Here is a 16,123-nt window from a genome sequence, read left to right as displayed (position 1 = left end):
ACTGTATTCTGAATACCACCTTTTTAAACGGTAACTGTAACGGAATACAGTTACTCATATTTTGTATTTTAAATACGTAACGGCGGTACATGTATTCTGTTACTCCCCAACACTGTGCGTCTCTGATCTGTGGTCATTCAGTTCAGCCACGCCCGTTTTAAGACGTTAAAAGAGGACTTTGCCTTGCTTCCATCTTTTATGTACAGTCCATGATGGAGACTTCTTTGCTGCACCATAGCAGAGTTCAAAAGACAGATTAACAGCATGTCATGAAAGCGCCACAGTCTAATGAGTGTGAGAGTTTAAGCACCACAACAGAAAGGTCACGTCATGATGAAACGACCTCCGGATGTCGGGTTCCTCCTCAGAAACCGAACGCTGAGCTCTTGAGGCAGAGCTCAGAAGAGGACGTGCCGGGTTTCAGAAGCCTGAGTCAGGAAAATGACAACACCTGAGTTTATGATGGGTAACAAATATCATGTAAACTCGAGCTCTGAGCTGTGGGAATGGATGCGAGCCGCCTCTCTGCAGTCCTCCAAGCATCAGTGTGGTTTTAGTAAAAAAGGGATTTTTTTGTTTTTCAAATAGACGTCATCAGTACATTTGAAGCAGTTATTGGGAATTATTCCATCAGGGTGAAACGAAGGAACCTGCAGTGCTAATAATGTCGCCTTCGTTAAAACCACGTTAACGGCGGTGAAACGGTCACTCATGTATTAAAGAAGCTCTCTGCATGCAGACAAACCTGTGAGAGCAAAAGGAACCGAGTCTGAGCTGCTCGCCACGTGAAGCCTTCATGCACGCTTGATCACCCAGGTACGGAAAGTTCCTGGGATCTTAATGTTGGTGGTGTTGAACGCCCCCTGCCTCGCTCACAGTCACGTATGACGTAAACCCTGGATCGCCCTGGCTACGGTCAGTTTGACAGAACAAACATGGCAGCCAGATATTTCTCACACACGTGAGGATTAACACAGGACCATCCCCACCTGACCTCTTCATAAACACTTTGACCTTATTGTCACGTGACTTTAGCTAAACGGTGAAAGACTGACTCGAGTTAAAGCTGCTTCTGTTTTTTAGTAAGTGTAATCTTGAAATGACTAATATTGTGTAGCTTTAAATACCAAAACAAACCACAACGGTTTACTCTGACCTATGAAATACCTCGTCCCCTCAGACATGCCACGCTGTCCTCTAATGTCCCACAACCACCTGTATCTGATCCACGTCACGCCACAGATATGAACAGCTATGCTGAAGAATAAGCTGAGACGAGAAGCTCGCCGTGGTTTGTGCGCTTCTTCAGCAACCTGCTGGCACGACGTCTGCGACACCCAGGCTGGTTCGGTCTGCAGAGATCATTTCCTCCTTCATAACAACTGCATGTTTCTATAGCTCACCTGTTTAAATTGTATTAAGGCTTAAAGTTAGCATGAATAGGCGCGTGGCCTCTTTGACGACAGGTCTAACCCTAACCTGTACGCAGTGTTCTGACTGCAGCACATACAGGACAAAAAAAAACACAATCAAGAGATCTTTTATTTCACACGTGGACACTTGAGATGATCCTGTATCTTTAAATTTTACACAGAACAAGATCAAAACAAACCGGACGGAGGACAGAATCAGAAATAATCAGGGGCGATGCAAAGCTGCACAATAACACACAAAGAGAGAAAAACAAGCAGAAGAATTGTGTGTCTGGATCATAGACTGTAGATAAACGATGGACCCAGGATGCCCCCTGCTCCTTTCTGACTCTAAGGGGACCATCATCTCCAGAATGTTTGATTCAATCACACCTGAGACCATTAAAGAGGAAGCGCCCCCTGCTGGGGGCCAGAAAGAATGCAGGATTAAGGCGTTTGATTTCACAGTCTGTGTAAATGGTTGTTTGAAGGGACCACAGTTGTTATTAATGTCACTGAGGTCAGGAAAGCACAAAAGCATCGTCCGTGGTCTTCGGCTTTGATCAAGCGGGACGTCTTCGTGGTTATCGGAGTCACGAAGGGCCGATGACCTCTGCTTCTTAGCGCTTCGCCGTGTTTGCAGCCATCTGGGTCACCTGGAAGAACAGAAACACCTGCTCACAGCTCGTCTTCATCGACGCGCCGCTCCTCTGATCATCTTTTCTCGTTCTGACTGGGAGAGAAACGCGATGATGCTCACCTGGTCGTCGATGCACCTGAACTGCCAGCTCCAGCTTGCGTTGTAGAGGAAAGGCCTGAGGTCGAAGCGGTTGTCATCAGGACTGTAGCTCTCGGCGTGGTAGGACGGCGTAACCGTGGTCATCTTGTGGCGGTTCACAGAGTACATCCTGAAGAAGCGCTTGACCTTCTGGGCCACCTAAAGGAAAACCACGAGCTTGCTTCAGGTTAGGCTGGTGGGGACACGACCTTCATACCTGTGACCACTCAGACTGACCTCTGAGGGCGAGAGGGCGTCCTTCCACGTGTGAATGAGTTTACAGAACATACTGAAGGGGCCGCACTTGGAGATCTTCCTCAGTCGTCCGATCACAGACAACTCAGAGTAGGTCATCCCCATGTCGGCCTGCGGGGGGAGCACACACAGCGCTAACAGTCTAATAGCAGTCATGACGTGATGCTAGCAGAGCGCTTCACGCTGACATCTTTGGACTTTATAAAGACGCCTGCAGTCAGCAGCGAGCTGCAGTTAGCTTCCTGTCACCTGTGTACAAAGAGGCTTCAGCCCGCCGGGGGGCCTGATGGTTGCAGGGGCCCCTCCTCTACATCATACTGCACGCTCATAATCACAGTGTTACAGTAGAGCGGACTCTTAAGTGGTTAAATCGTGGACTGAACTTTAGCTGCACTCAGTCATTTTACTCTCACTATGAGCAGAGGGGCATGCTGGGAGATATACAATATAATATATATTAGGGCTGCTACAAACGATTATTCTGATAGTCGACTAATCAGATCATCATCCACTGGACGTACAGCGTACAGCTTATTGCACCAGCAGCATCTGCTCTCATATAACTATCATTAGCTTACAGCTTTAAGTGTTTACGGTGCTAACTAAAAATAAAGACAAGATGAGAGTTTATTAAATTTTAATGACATTTGCAGATTGTTTCGGTGAAGTTTAATAAACTCCTTGCTATCTAAAATATAACAGGACACCAGAGTAAATTCTCGAGCATCTCACACTTCTGATAATCAGCTGTCTGCTTGACGTTTATTCAGCTGTGTAAAAACTATAACTTTAATCTCAGCCAAACCGATTTACTCAGGAACAAATAAAATACTGAAAAAAGCCAAACAATAACATTTTTAAGTTATCTAAGTGACTCATATATCATGTTTAACCTGAGAGAGAAAGACGGCGGTGGGTTTGAAGCCGGGAGTCCGGTGTTCTCACGGCTCTAGTTAGCCTTGCCCCCGCCTAGCTATCGAGCTAGTGGGTAACAGACGTCTCCGAAAACGTCGGAGCGCTTTTGAAAATATGCGGTGTCTTGATAAACTGAGCAGATATTTGAGGTTTACACAGCTACATTCTCGCCTGAAAATATGTCAAACGTTTATTTTGTGACCCAGAAAGAATAATAAGAGTAATATTAAAACTAACTAGCTGCCGCCATTGTTGGAAACTGAGCTGGGCCGTGCTATGAATTCTGGGACACAGCTTCTTCTTCTTCGGGGTTTAACGGCAGCTGGCATCCTTGTACATGCAGTGCTGCCATCTTCTGTTTCAGTCCGTTATTACACTCTTAAATCCTGCTACTTATTCCTGCGTCTTTTGGGATCTTACAAAGCTTCAAACGACGCGTCGACTATTAAATCAGTCGTCGACGATTTTGATAGTCGACTAATCGCGGCAGCCCTAATATATACAGCAGGATGAAGATGCTGCAGGGCTTTGGAATTGTGCTGAGCAGCAGAGTTGGTGGGTTGAGGTTTGTGTGCAGGAGCATCGCGGCAACAATCATGTCTGTCATACAAACTCATTTCATTCTGAAGTCTCAGAGTGATGAAGGCCCGTTCCCGTCTGCGTCTCACCTCATCGGTCTGAGAAACTCGCCCGTCTGTCAGCGGCTCGAGCTCGGCGGTGGGCGGAGCTGCGAGGATGCTGCAGAGGAAACCAAAACCACCGACAAACTGAAAAACCACATGAGATGCTGCGTCTCTGAGAAATAACTCCAGTGTGAAAGCACACCGCAGCTGCAGCCGGGGGGCTGCAGAGGCGCAGACCCCCGTGGCCTTACCTTCTCAGAGCAGTGAGCTGCAGCTGCTCGGCGCAGTGCAGCAGGAAGCGCTTCAGGTCCGTCTTGCTGATGCCTCCGATCGGGTTGATGTCGGCGCTCGAGCAGTCGTATTTGGTGAAATAACCTGTGAGGCTGAGCAGGACGACGCCCTGTTATTCTATATGCTGCGTGAGCCGCACTAACAGTGAAAACGGCGAACACGGCGGCGGGTACCTCTCGTCCACGTTAGCAGAGCCGAGCACCAGCAAGCCCCCGGGTCTGCCCCGAGCCCACAGGCTGAGCTGGGCAAACAGGTAAGCCAGGACCATCCTGACCCGAGCCTGGGAACACACACAGGAAGTGAACACTGTGACAAAGTTCAGCCGGGTCGCGATGGCGTTACGTGAACGCCGCGGTTAAACTGTCAGAGGCGCTGCATGCCACAAACATCTGCAGCTTCTGACCTGCACGTTCTGCAGAGCCAGGTTTTCTCTCGCACTTCCCCCACTCGCACGAAACTGAGGCCACCGTCCGGTAACCGCCGAGAAGATACCCAGAATGCCTTTCACCGCCACGTCTATGTTGATGTTCATGTGCGTGCTGCAGGAGACAGAACGAGTCAGAACTGTTCCTGTGAGCCTCTCAGTGTCGTGGTCTTCACCATGGATCTACCCGCTTCCTACCTGCCGATCTGATTGGCCAGGTCTCTGGCCCTGTTGCGCGTGTCCCCGGAGGAGTTTTCGCTCGCCATGTAGCAGGTGGTGAAGACGCGAGCGCACAGCTGCTTCGGGTCCTGCGGATGATACGACTCGTCGCCGACCACCCTGCGGACGTCTTCCAGCACCCGACTGTCTGTGAGGAAGACAGACCAGCAGGCAGGAAGTTACATCATTCGGCTCATCCTGGGAGCTGCTCCTCCACACAAATGCTTCCTGTTTATCTCCTGAAACCCTCAGATTTGTCTTTACTCTGAACACTCGGCTCAAAATGCTCCGACTGAAGATCTGCACAGGTTAATATTCACCAGTATACTGTAACAGAACATATAAACAGCATCTCTGGAGGAGAATCAGCGGAGGGTACTCACTGCCGCCCTCGACAGCCCGGCACAGCTGCACGCACATGCAGTGGACGATGCAGGCGGTGGAGGAGCTGTCGACGCCGCCGCTCAGAGGCAGCAGGAAACCAGCCTGAACACAAACGAGCAGACAGCTCAGAGGCCCAAACCACACACTTCTCAATGTACCCAAAGATGACCTCACACCTGTCCTCCTCACCTGGCCGCTCCTCCTCAGGTAGTCCCACAGCCAGCAGGCCGGCCCTAAACTGAAGCACGCGGCAGCAAACAGCTGTAAGAGAGGCTCTCTGGGAGCTTTACAGAAGCTTCATTTAAACGTACCTGATCTCTTCCTCTGGTGTGTGAAAGTGCCATTCTATTGGCTGGTGGGTGGGCAGGTAGACGTCGTCACAGCCGGACAAAGAAAAGTCCACTTTGACCCTGTGACAAGGTTTGAAGTCACTTTCCTTCCACACGGAGAAACACGAGAGATAAACACCGTCAGCACCTGACATTCATCCAGCACCGCCACTCACAGGTGACCTCTGCATGACCTTTAACACGAGCTCTGCTGTGGGGGGGGCGACCTGTCATAGGTCGTCTGCCTGTATTATTGGTCTTGGCCTCACAGTATAAAGCATCAGCCTGTTAGCAGGTTAATGCGCTGATTGGTTTGGATTGAAGGTCGACCACGAGCGTTCGTGGCTCTGTGACTCTGAAACACCTACAGGGACTCGAACACTATCAAGGTTTTACATTTTTAAATCAAGCTAATCTTATTGCTTCCCATCCTCAGAGCTCTGCAGCGCTCACTGAGGATGGGTCAAAGGTCAAAGCAGCTGCGGGAGGAGCTGAGAACCTGTGATGATGTGGAGGTCAGGCTGGTCAACTATGGTCACTGCTGGTCACAGGTCATCACAGAAACTGAGCTGATAACAGAGAAAAACACAAACGCAGCTTCATGCTGTTCACAGGTTGGACAGCAGGGGGCGCTCTCTCACCAGCTGAGGCTGACACAGCTCTCCTCTGTAGCTGCGAACGTCCTCCAGATCCAGAGTGGCCGTAATCACCTCCTACCACACACACACACACACAGACAGAGACACACACAGACACACACACACACAGACACACACAGAGACACACACACACACTCTTCATGGCAGGTTTTGATAAGAAGCCTCACAGAACAGGTTAAACTTTTCTTGGTCTTAATGAAAGCTACACACAGGCAGCTGCGTTTGGTTGGTTTAGGGTCGCACATCCATCAGTCTGTTAAAAGCTTGGCTCTGATTGGTGGCTGCGACACACACATCGGTCCGACATCTTCACCTGCAGTCTCGGTGCAGCACAGGAAACACTTCCCTAAAACAGCCCCTCCTCTACCTGAGGAGCTTTGCATGAATCAAAATTCAAACTAATCCCTCATCATCGCGTCCTCGGCCTGTCAGGTGGTCCCGTGTCTGAAACGAGCTGCTCCTGCTGATCTCACCTGAGCTTCGGGATCACTGCGCACACACCGAGCTCATCGTCATGTTTAACCTCCAGCAGGACATACATGACAGGAAACCTTTTCACGTACCACATCATCGAGGGAGAACTGCGCTCCCTGCGCCACGACGTCACCGTTAATGGCCACCATGGCGCAGCCATCGTAGTAGACGCGGTCTCCGTCACAGCCCCTCTGGTTGGCGTACAGGTAGATTCCTCCGCTCTGCAACGTCACCAGCAGACGGCGTCACGTACAACACTGCCCCGTCGCGCTCAGTGCTCGGCCTCGTATTCGAGCGCGTACCTTGGTGGTGGCCGACTTGATCAGGTTGACCCTCTGGTCAGCTTTGCGGAGCTCGTGGTGGCTTGCGGACGAGTTGGTGAAGATTTCAACGCCGTCCCGACCCATCTGAATGTGAGGGCTGAGGAGAGGACAGACGTTAGCAGGAGAGCGAGCGAGCGCCATCGCACCTGCTGGCAGCCTCTCCCCACCTGTCGGGGTTCCAGAGCTCGGCGCAGATCTCAGTGCCGATGCAGGTGTCCTTCGTGGAGAGCACGCAGTCACCGAAGGGGACGGTGTCCTGCAAACAGGAACGAGGCGACAAAATTCAGACGAGAACCTCTCACCAGACATGAGCTGGTAACTGCGACGGCAGAGGTTACCTGGCCTGTCACCTCCTGGATCATTCGGGGCAGGAAATACTCCTCCACCTGCCTGAAAGAACCAATCAGACACACCCACGTTTAGGGACACGTGGTCACATGCAGACACGTGACAGATTAAAGCTGAACTCCAGAGTGACCGACCGTAACTTGTTCCAGGGGGAGAACCAGCGCACCTCTCTGTAGTTCCCGTGGTTGGCCATCAGCATCTTGGGCCTGATCAGCAGGATTTTTCTATGATGAAGAAGCAAAGTGTTCGTTTAGCTCAATGTGGAGGAAGACTACGACCTGGAGGAGGAGGTGTGGCCTTGCTGACGTACCTGTTGAGGAACAGGACGCGGCAGTTGTAGCGCACGTTGTGATGCATGATGGGCCTGAAAGGACAAGAAACAGTCAGAGCTGCAGGAGAGGAGACGTTACAGGTGCACGCCACATCACGTCCAGCAGGTGGAGCCAAAGCCTCGCGCTGCACTCTGAACACTCACATCCCCACGTCACAGATGATGTCCTGAGTGACGGGAGACTCCAGAAGATTCCTGAGGACCTGGAAGCTGTGCAGCAGCGTGTCCGACTCATAGAAGTGGTCTGCGCAGCCGTAGCCGCTGAAACAAAGCAGAGAAGAAGAGTTGGACCAACAGATGACGCGTGAGTTTAATAAGGACGTAAAAGAATCGTACCAGATCTCCAGCTCTGGACCCAGCCTGTACTTGGCTCCGTGAGCTTTGGCTTCCTCGATACCTGCAGGCAGACGGGAGAACTGCAGTATCACACACACCTGCCTGAGATCACAGATAACTCTGATAATCAGCCTGTGACAGAACTAATAATTTAACATGAGCTTTATTTATTTTCTTATCGCGAGCTCGTGTCATGTGACTCGTCCACCTCCAGCAACCCACAGTGTGCAGACGACTCAGCCACTGTTAGTCAGAGCAGCCACAGCTGGTCAGTGTGTGCCTGTGTCCACACACACTCAGGACACTCCGACAACCCTTCACCCGGGTCAGATCCTCCATGCAGCTAGGAGAGAGGTATCAAACATAAGGCCCAGGGGCCGGGATCGGCCTGGCTGAAACTCAAATCTGGCCCAATAAACAAGTTTAGAAACTGTAAAGGAGATTTGGAACTTTTAGCTGTGTTTTCCTGTTTTTCCATCAACTTGTACAGAAATGTCTGGGTTTCTTTCACAGTGGAGGGTCCACTGTGAAAGACATGACCTTTGACTTCAGGTGACGTGGTTTCAGGTCGAGTCCTTTAAAGATCTTTCTGACAAAACTACGATGGTTTGATTTTTCATCAGTGTCCTGGTTTGGACACACACACGCACACAGACAGACACACACAGACAGACATGCACACACACACACCTCGTAGTTTTGCTATGATGCCGCGTGGATTCTTTGTTATTACTAGAGATGGACCGATCCGATATTACGTATCGGTATCGGTCCGATACTGACCTAAATTACTGGATCGGATATCGGAGAAAAATAAAAAATGTAATCCGATCCATTAAATATCACGAAAGCACCTCACAAAACTTGCAACACGCCGTAACTCACCTCAGAACGTTAGCACGTCGGAGCAGTATGCATCACGTGATAGAGCGGCTGTGGCATGCGGGACCTGTCGGTGGTCTGGATAGCATGTGGAGCTTCGCTAGCAACCCGGCATTTCATCTCCGACAAAGTTATCCCCGAGAGAAGTAAAGCAAGTGTGTAAGTCCATCTCTGAATGTTTGTAAAGCATTCCTGCGTTAAGCTTAACGAGCGACTGCCTCTCGCTCTCCGGCTGCTACTTCAATCATGAAACTGCTTAATGATCAGCTGATCGGCTTTTCTGTCGCGAGTCCGTGTCTCTAGTTTGTTTTTGGCCCACTTTGCACCAGAAAGAGGAAACCAGCGGCTGAACAACAGCAGCACGTTTAAGCTTGATCAGCTGTTGTTAGAATTTATTTAATATTACTTTCTACTCCAGGATCTTTTTCTACAGCTGACGTAACTGTGCAGGGGCGGATCTAGCAAAGTTTAGCCAGGGGGGCCGATAGGGCATGAACAGGGAAAAGGGGGCACAAAGACATACTTTTCTTTCTTATTCTCATTTAAAATGTCGAGCTTTTAATAAATAATTATCTGACACCCAAAGTTTTAATTTGATGCAAAATGAATAGAAGTCAATTACTGTATATAGTAACTATTAAGTCTAATATATACCCTAGTAAGCTATAGTACTTTTTCCTTTGGGAAGGTACCATCTGTGCAGTCTGCAATTTTGTTGAAGAAAGATGTTGAATCTATTTAATATTTCTTGAAAAATAATTGATTTCTGTGCATTTTTTTTCACACTGCATCAAATTAAGGTTGATTACGTCGATTAAGCATCATGAGGTGGAGCGTGAGGGGTGGTTCCCTATTTTTTATTTATTTATTTTTGTTGTTGCTGGGAGTTGGAACCCTATTAGTTAGGTTGCTTAATATTTATGCTAAGTACTCTTTAAAATACCAGAATAGGGAGGATGGTGTAGGTCTAAGTTTATTAGATTGATCAGTATTGCTGAACTATGAAACATTTTTTTTGCATATAGGTATAACAGAATAGTTTTAGTGTAGTTGTTGTTTTAAACTTGAGTATGAACTTATACAAAATGCAGCAAGATATTTAAAAACCAGTTTTGTTGATTAAAAAACACTATATCGGATTCATATCGGTATCGGCAGATATCCAAATTTATGATATCGGTATCGGACATAAAAAAGTGGTATCGTGCCATCTCTAGTTATTACTGATTCATGTTGCTGATGCGTGTTTGCTGAAATGTGCAGTGAGCGTGGGTGACTCGCGTGGGTGACTCTCCTCCCACAGACTGAATCGAAATAAAGCGAGCTGAACGTTTTATTATTACCGAGTGGCAGCAGACCCACGCACCCTGTGACGGCGCACGGGGATAACGCGTCATACGTTTTATGAAAAGCAGAGTTGTTCGTGGCCGTGATTGGCTGGGCCACAGCCTGAGCTCGCGCTGCGGTCTCACTCACTCCTCAGGATCCGCTCACAGTTGCCTTCAAAGTCCAGAGCCCACTGGTTCAGACAGCAGGTAGCCATGGTCACCTTCCGGCCCATGTCGGAGGGTCACGTGGTCACACGGCGCAGGTGATCGAGGACAGAAAGGTTCAGGTGAGAGCGGAGCTGCAGGTCAGCGGCTGTGTGAGCGCTTCCTGCCGCCTCTTCTTCCCCCGCTGCCTTCACTGAGCCCGTGAGCGCTGCTGCCCCCTGCTGGATCCTCACAGACTCACACCGACGGCAGAGGGTGGGCGCAGGCAGGGAAAAAGCCTCTGAGTTCACAAAATGATCCAAAAACAAAGACACATTTATACCATTTGTCCTGCGACGCTTCATTTTTAGAGGATAAACTGGAAAAGATTCACATATGTGAGCTCCTGGATCAGTAGCAGAAATCAGCTGGAGTTGAACCTGTGACGAAACATTTGCCCCGTCCTGATTTCTTAGTTTGAGCTTTATAGACTTGGTGTAGCTGATGGAGCCACGAGGAAGCACTCTGCTTAAGCAGGATGATCCCAAACACACCAGCAAGCAAGTCCAGTGTGAATGTGTCACGAGTGTCCGAGTGAAATTCCTCCATCCATGTGAAAGACTCACTGAAGGCTGCCAAGGCTGGAGGGTTGTTAGTTAGCTTCACTTTTTATACACTGCAGGTTTGGAAAGCTTTCTTTCTTTTAATAAAAGAAACCATCGTGAAGAGCTGCATCTTGTCATCACTGGCATCATTTTGTCTAATTTGAACATTTGATGACCTGAAACACATAAACGTGACAGATATGCAAAAAACCAAAACCCACAGATATCTGGGAGGAGGCAGATCCTCTGTGCTGTGAGCTCAACCTTTCATTTCATTCTTCCCTCGCACCACCATCACTGGGTTTCTACCTACAACTGTCAGATCTTTCATGGTTAAATCATCTGATACACAAAAAACTTAATATTGAATATTTTACAAGCAGCTTCAAAATGTAATAAAATAATAAAATAAGAGGTAAAACAAAATTTAAGGACTGACATCACAGCAGGGAGTCGCATCCTTCAGTAACAATGAACTTTATTTTCTCTAAAACATGCACTTTGTGTGGACAGTGTGAGCAGGTGGAAACGGCATTTATTGTCATCGGTTACAAAGCTGAGGGGCGGTCACGGCCGGAGATGACACTACAATCACAGACACACTACGACTGCTGCAGGGAAGCCGTCGCTTCCCGTCTCGCTTCCCAGCCTCGTCCATCACTCAGCGCTTCCACCGAGCACTTAGGTGTGTGAGGCCAGAAGGGGGTTTCATAAAGACTCGAGTCTCAGCAGGAAACCAAACAAACAGGCTGGAATCAGCCCAATACGCCGGATTTGGCACGATAATGTGACACGACATTCCTGTGCTACCATGAGACGCGGCCCTCAAAGCAGAGATCTTTTCAGGGTCAAAGTTTTCGTTTATTCTTCGACAAACATGAAGCTTTAAGTCTGGCCTGTCCTGCTCCTTCTTTATGAAACACCCCTCTGCACGATTCCTCCTGCTACAAAGATGAACTGCAGCGCGGCACAGGCGTGAACGTGTATGAGCGAACGGACGGATGCACGCTTTCTTCTGGTTCATGAAGATCCACGCTGACAAGGTGGAGCAGCTTCTTCTACATCACAAGGTCCAACAGAGAGTGTGTGTGTATTTTATATGAACACATGTTCCAGTAATCACACACACACACGCACGCACGCACGCACGCACACACACACACACTCAAATGCACATGAAATAAATAGCAGATATGTACACAGCTTCCATCATGTGGGGGACAGATGGAATTCGTAGCCCTGTCATGTTTCAGTGATGGAAGAACAGCTAATGATGGTGACAGAGGAGGAATCCAGCTTCGTCACAGTCCGGGTACGACGCGGAAAACGAGTCTGAAAAAAGACGAGGGCGGAGTCAAAAGGCAGCGGCTGAAAGCTGATCGGAGCCCACGGTGGAAAAACCTCGACGTGCATCTGCTGTCCTGGTATTTCCCCACCTCCACCTCACCTGTACAGCTCAGTGTGAGAGAAGGCAAAGGCAGCACCTGCCATTCTCCTCTGACGCCATCGATAACGATCAATAACCAATCCAGAACCAGCGTCGCCCGTTCAGGCATCGCTCTGAGCTCCTCCACATAAGTTTGAAGAACTTTAGTTTCCAAATGGAGCGCCCTGTGGTGCGTCTGAGCCGTGCTCCCGGCTGGTCGTTGCTCATATTACTGATGACAGAAACGATGGCTGTGCTATCCAACAGAACGTCCTGACCACCTGGACTATTCGGACTCAATGGAAGCAGAAAAACGGGCCATGTGTGATTAACTGTGCTGCTATCTGTCTGCTGATGCCAGCACTGCTGCAGCTTCAGGGTTTCTCTATTGTCATATCGCAGACTACCTCAGGGACCCAGTGAAGCCTCTGGTGTGACCTCAGGGCAGAAGTGAAACCTAACCTGTGTTATTTCCACTTCTACTCGTGTCAGTGTTTGAACACATTTTCCTATTTTACACCCACAAATCCATTTTCCACAGCTTATCTGGAGGCAGCAGTCCATCAGGCTGAAACTGGTGCAGCTCTTCTGGGGAAGCACGAGGCCAGCTCAGAGACACAAACTGTGTCCTGAGTCTGGCCTCCTCCCAAACACCTCACACTGCCTCCTTCCAGTGTGAAGGACGCTACACTCTGACCTCCTCCTGAAAGACTGAGCTCCTCCTTCAGAGGAGCCTCACAGTATCTACAACACGGCTCAGGGTCAAAGGTGAGGGTAAGACCGACGGCATCCACACACTTCAGATCCGTATTGTGATCTGCCGTGAACAACAGCCCAAGAGCTCTTAAAGAACTGGGCGGAGCTACACCTCCCTGACCCGTACGGAGGGACTCCACCTGTTTCCTGCTCAGAACCGTGGCCTCAGATTTGGAGGTACCAGTTCTTCACACATGGTTACGGACCAGAAGAAACACAAATGTGAGGCTCAAACTGACGAACTCTACCCGTGCAGAGAGGCTGAGAGTTTCCATCTGTCAGAGGGAAAAGTGACAAGTGAACAATGAAATGTAAGGACAGTGAACATCAGTTACTGACAGGCAAATGTCCCTAAAACCCGTGGATGATGAGAACAGGGGTGTGTAAAAAGACCAAGGTGCAATAAGACACATCCCGGAGAGCTCAGGAATCACTCGATAAGAAACGCCGCAGCCAGGGCTCGGTGAGCAGATCCTGGAGCTGCGGAGTCACGTCTACCAGTGAAATCAAAGGCATTCATCCACATGTGATAAATGTGTTCTTCACACGCGTGTCTTCACAGTCCTCGTGGTGCTGTTAAGGCACCGAGCAGCAGGATCATACATCGCTTCAATCCTCCCACATCCATAAAAACGGGAAATTTGACCAAATGTTGGCGTTTCATAGTTTTGTCACTATAAAAAAACAACCTAAGCTGTGCAGGGAGCCACAGTAATGCAACCACGTGGGCCTGAATATGCTTTAAAGCAGCCTAAGGTTTCTATATGATGACATTCGTGGCGTTGACTTCTTTTACTTTAAGCCTAAAGATGATCTGCTTGTTAAGAGATGACCTCAGAGAACTTCTTCCAGGTCCTGTGCAGCTGTTGATCAGCTCACACGTTTAAAAACTCAGCGTCTGACTTCAGAGTGAGCTCGGGATCATCGAGAGATCCAAACCAGCCCGAGACGTCTGAGTGACCGAGCTCGGTCGGCGCTGCCGAGAGCCCGACGCGTAAACTCGCTGTGCAGACTGTAAAGAAAGATGGACAGAGCTAAAAAGTGGCATCAGCGCTGACGTTTAGCTCTCAGCTGCTGGTCCACGTTTCACTGCGGTGACATCATATCCCATCAGGGTCACATCTGGGCAGCTACATCCATCCTTTATATACAGTCTATGACATGAACTGTGCTTTTGTAGTCTTTTTTAAATCCTTCAGCCAGAGAGCGAGCTTTCTTCCTGCTCACCTCATAAATCCTCCTTTTGATTAAACTTTATCGTCACAGCTGAGCGAACAGCTGCACAGATGTTTTATTGGACTGTTTTCCACCCTCAGCTGTTCCTCAGTTTCCCTGATTTTAGGACTGAAGAGGATTCGGACCTGGAAACGGTTAAAGGCGTCAGACCTAACAAGCAAATCGAACAATTACAAATTAATTTTCTGAGGTGTAAATAAATTCTGTCAGTTAATAACTGAATTCTTGCTTATTCTAGTAGCCACGCTGGCGTGTGACTGTGGGCGGGTCAAATAAAGATCAAAACACATCTTCACACAGGTGACGGCAGACTGATGTTTGGTGTGAGGAGGAGGAAGCAGCTGAGCGAGCAGCAGGACGCGAACAGGCCTGCGTCGGTCCACGTGTGCGTGTCAGGCTGCCGCTCATTTCCTCTTTATTGTTGTGATTTCAAAAGGAAGCTGCGGTAGAAATTCAGTATAAAAACGTCCGTACAATCTTCACTCTGTCTCTGGTTTGAAGCTGAGAGCTTTCAGTCCTCACGCCACACAGCAGGATGCAGCCGCAGGAAGTGCGCTCTCGGGACGGCGTGCTGTTAGCGTCCCTCCATCCTGTGAGGTGTGATGTTGGGCTGTCAGATATAAGGAGGGAGTGTCCAGTGTGTGTGTCTGCATGCATGTGGGTCCTGTGTGTGTCTTCAAAGTCCACACGCACCTGTGTGAGTGTGTGTGTCACTGTCCGGGGAAGGTGGGGTAGTGTGTCGGGGAGTGTGTGTGTATGTGTGGCTGAGACTGCGTGTGTGTGTTTGCCAGGGGCAGCGTCGCGTGGCGGTCGGGAGGCAGGCGGGTGGACAGCAGCTCGTCTTCCGCGGCGTCACCTGCAGACGGAGCAGAAACACACCTGTTACCTGAGGTAGGCGGAGCCTTGATGCTACTTGACTCTGATATCGATTGATGGGTTTAGATTTTATTATTGTCATTTGTATCAGGAAATATTTAACCATATGTGCTCAGAGGTGTATAATCGATAGTGTAGTGATAGGATGTGTGATGTTCAGCAGTCTGCAAAGCGTGCAGAGTGTTCTGGCATCCACACCCGGAGCGCGGGAGAGCTCGTAGCTTCTCTTATTGTTCTGTGGTAGGATAAACGTGTCTGTTTGCTGTGCAGCAAATTGTCCTTAACGTTCCAGCGAATAAGTTCATGCTATAAACCTATCATCGATCTCCTCAACACGTGTGTGTAAAGCGTCGGCGTCGCGACACGACAAAAACACAATCCACCAAAAACTCTGAAACCAAAGCTGAATTTGTCTGTCGGGTCTCTGCGCAGCTCCTCTAACATCGGACTCTTTACATCTGCACGTTTCTGATGTTTACTCTCCAAACAATGTTTTCAGGTCACAGCGCACCGAGAAGCAAATACTCGATTACTCAGGAGTTTCTCTTGTTTTGGGACATCGTGGAGTGACGAATGAAACGTAGAGAAAAGCAGCAGGTGAGGAACAGCTTCACCAAAACATGATGTTTGAATATATTAAGAGTTTATGAATAATGTTTATTTGAAGTTGCAAAGACAGAAATATCTGCCTGGATACTTTATGTTGCATGTGTGACTCTACAGATGTTCTTATGAAGCATAAACTGGTAACGTCTCTGTATTTGGACAC

At 48.9% G+C, this 16,123-nt stretch overlaps 2 protein-coding genes across 12 annotated transcripts in view; both read right to left on the bottom strand.

The window, feature by feature from the left end:
* Positions 1 to 1,524: 1,524 nt before the first annotated feature.
* Positions 1,525 to 10,707, bottom strand: nadsyn1 (NAD synthetase 1). 9 transcript variants are annotated; one of them, XM_080301003.1, is made up of 21 exons: positions 10,460 to 10,692; positions 8,102 to 8,162; positions 7,910 to 8,026; positions 7,745 to 7,798; positions 7,569 to 7,658; positions 7,425 to 7,476; positions 7,254 to 7,342; positions 7,066 to 7,183; positions 6,853 to 6,984; positions 6,272 to 6,343; positions 5,613 to 5,737; positions 5,491 to 5,539; positions 5,301 to 5,403; positions 4,897 to 5,065; positions 4,678 to 4,813; positions 4,448 to 4,554; positions 4,235 to 4,366; positions 4,029 to 4,098; positions 2,428 to 2,556; positions 2,173 to 2,349; positions 1,525 to 2,086 (listed from the first exon to the last, which is right to left on the bottom strand). In XM_080301003.1, exons 1-21 carry the CDS (start codon positions 10,542 to 10,544, stop codon positions 2,033 to 2,035), a joined length of 2,121 nt encoding a protein of 706 aa, XP_080157129.1. In that variant the 5' UTR covers positions 10,545 to 10,692; the 3' UTR covers positions 1,525 to 2,032. The 9 variants fall into 9 exon arrangements, 5 of the variants coding, with proteins under 5 accessions (XP_080157129.1, XP_026032920.2, XP_080157122.1 ...); XM_026177135.2 differs by having other exon boundaries at positions 1,525 to 2,068; positions 10,460 to 10,688; XR_013908893.1 differs by having other exon boundaries at positions 1,525 to 2,068; positions 4,029 to 4,127; positions 5,301 to 5,539; positions 10,460 to 10,706.
* Positions 10,708 to 11,520: 813 nt separating this feature from the next.
* The window catches only part of dok4 (docking protein 4), a 60,592-nt gene continuing 55,989 nt past the window's right edge, over positions 11,521 to 16,123 (bottom strand). For all 3 annotated transcript variants that reach the window (XM_026177158.2, XM_080301015.1, XM_080301019.1), the window contains one exon: positions 11,521 to 15,334. In XM_026177158.2, coding sequence (XP_026032943.1) covers positions 15,189 to 15,334 — 146 coding nt within the window. In that variant the 3' untranslated portion in view covers positions 11,521 to 15,188. The remainder of the gene's footprint in view (positions 15,335 to 16,123) is intronic.

Source organism: Astatotilapia calliptera, chromosome 1 (genome assembly GCF_964374335.1).
Source record: "Astatotilapia calliptera chromosome 1, fAstCal68.1, whole genome shotgun sequence".
Classification (NCBI taxonomy): Eukaryota; Metazoa; Chordata; class Actinopteri; order Cichliformes; family Cichlidae; genus Astatotilapia; species Astatotilapia calliptera.
The sequence above is the reverse complement of the archived record's forward strand: the minus strand, read 5'-3'. Positions and strand labels throughout refer to the sequence as shown.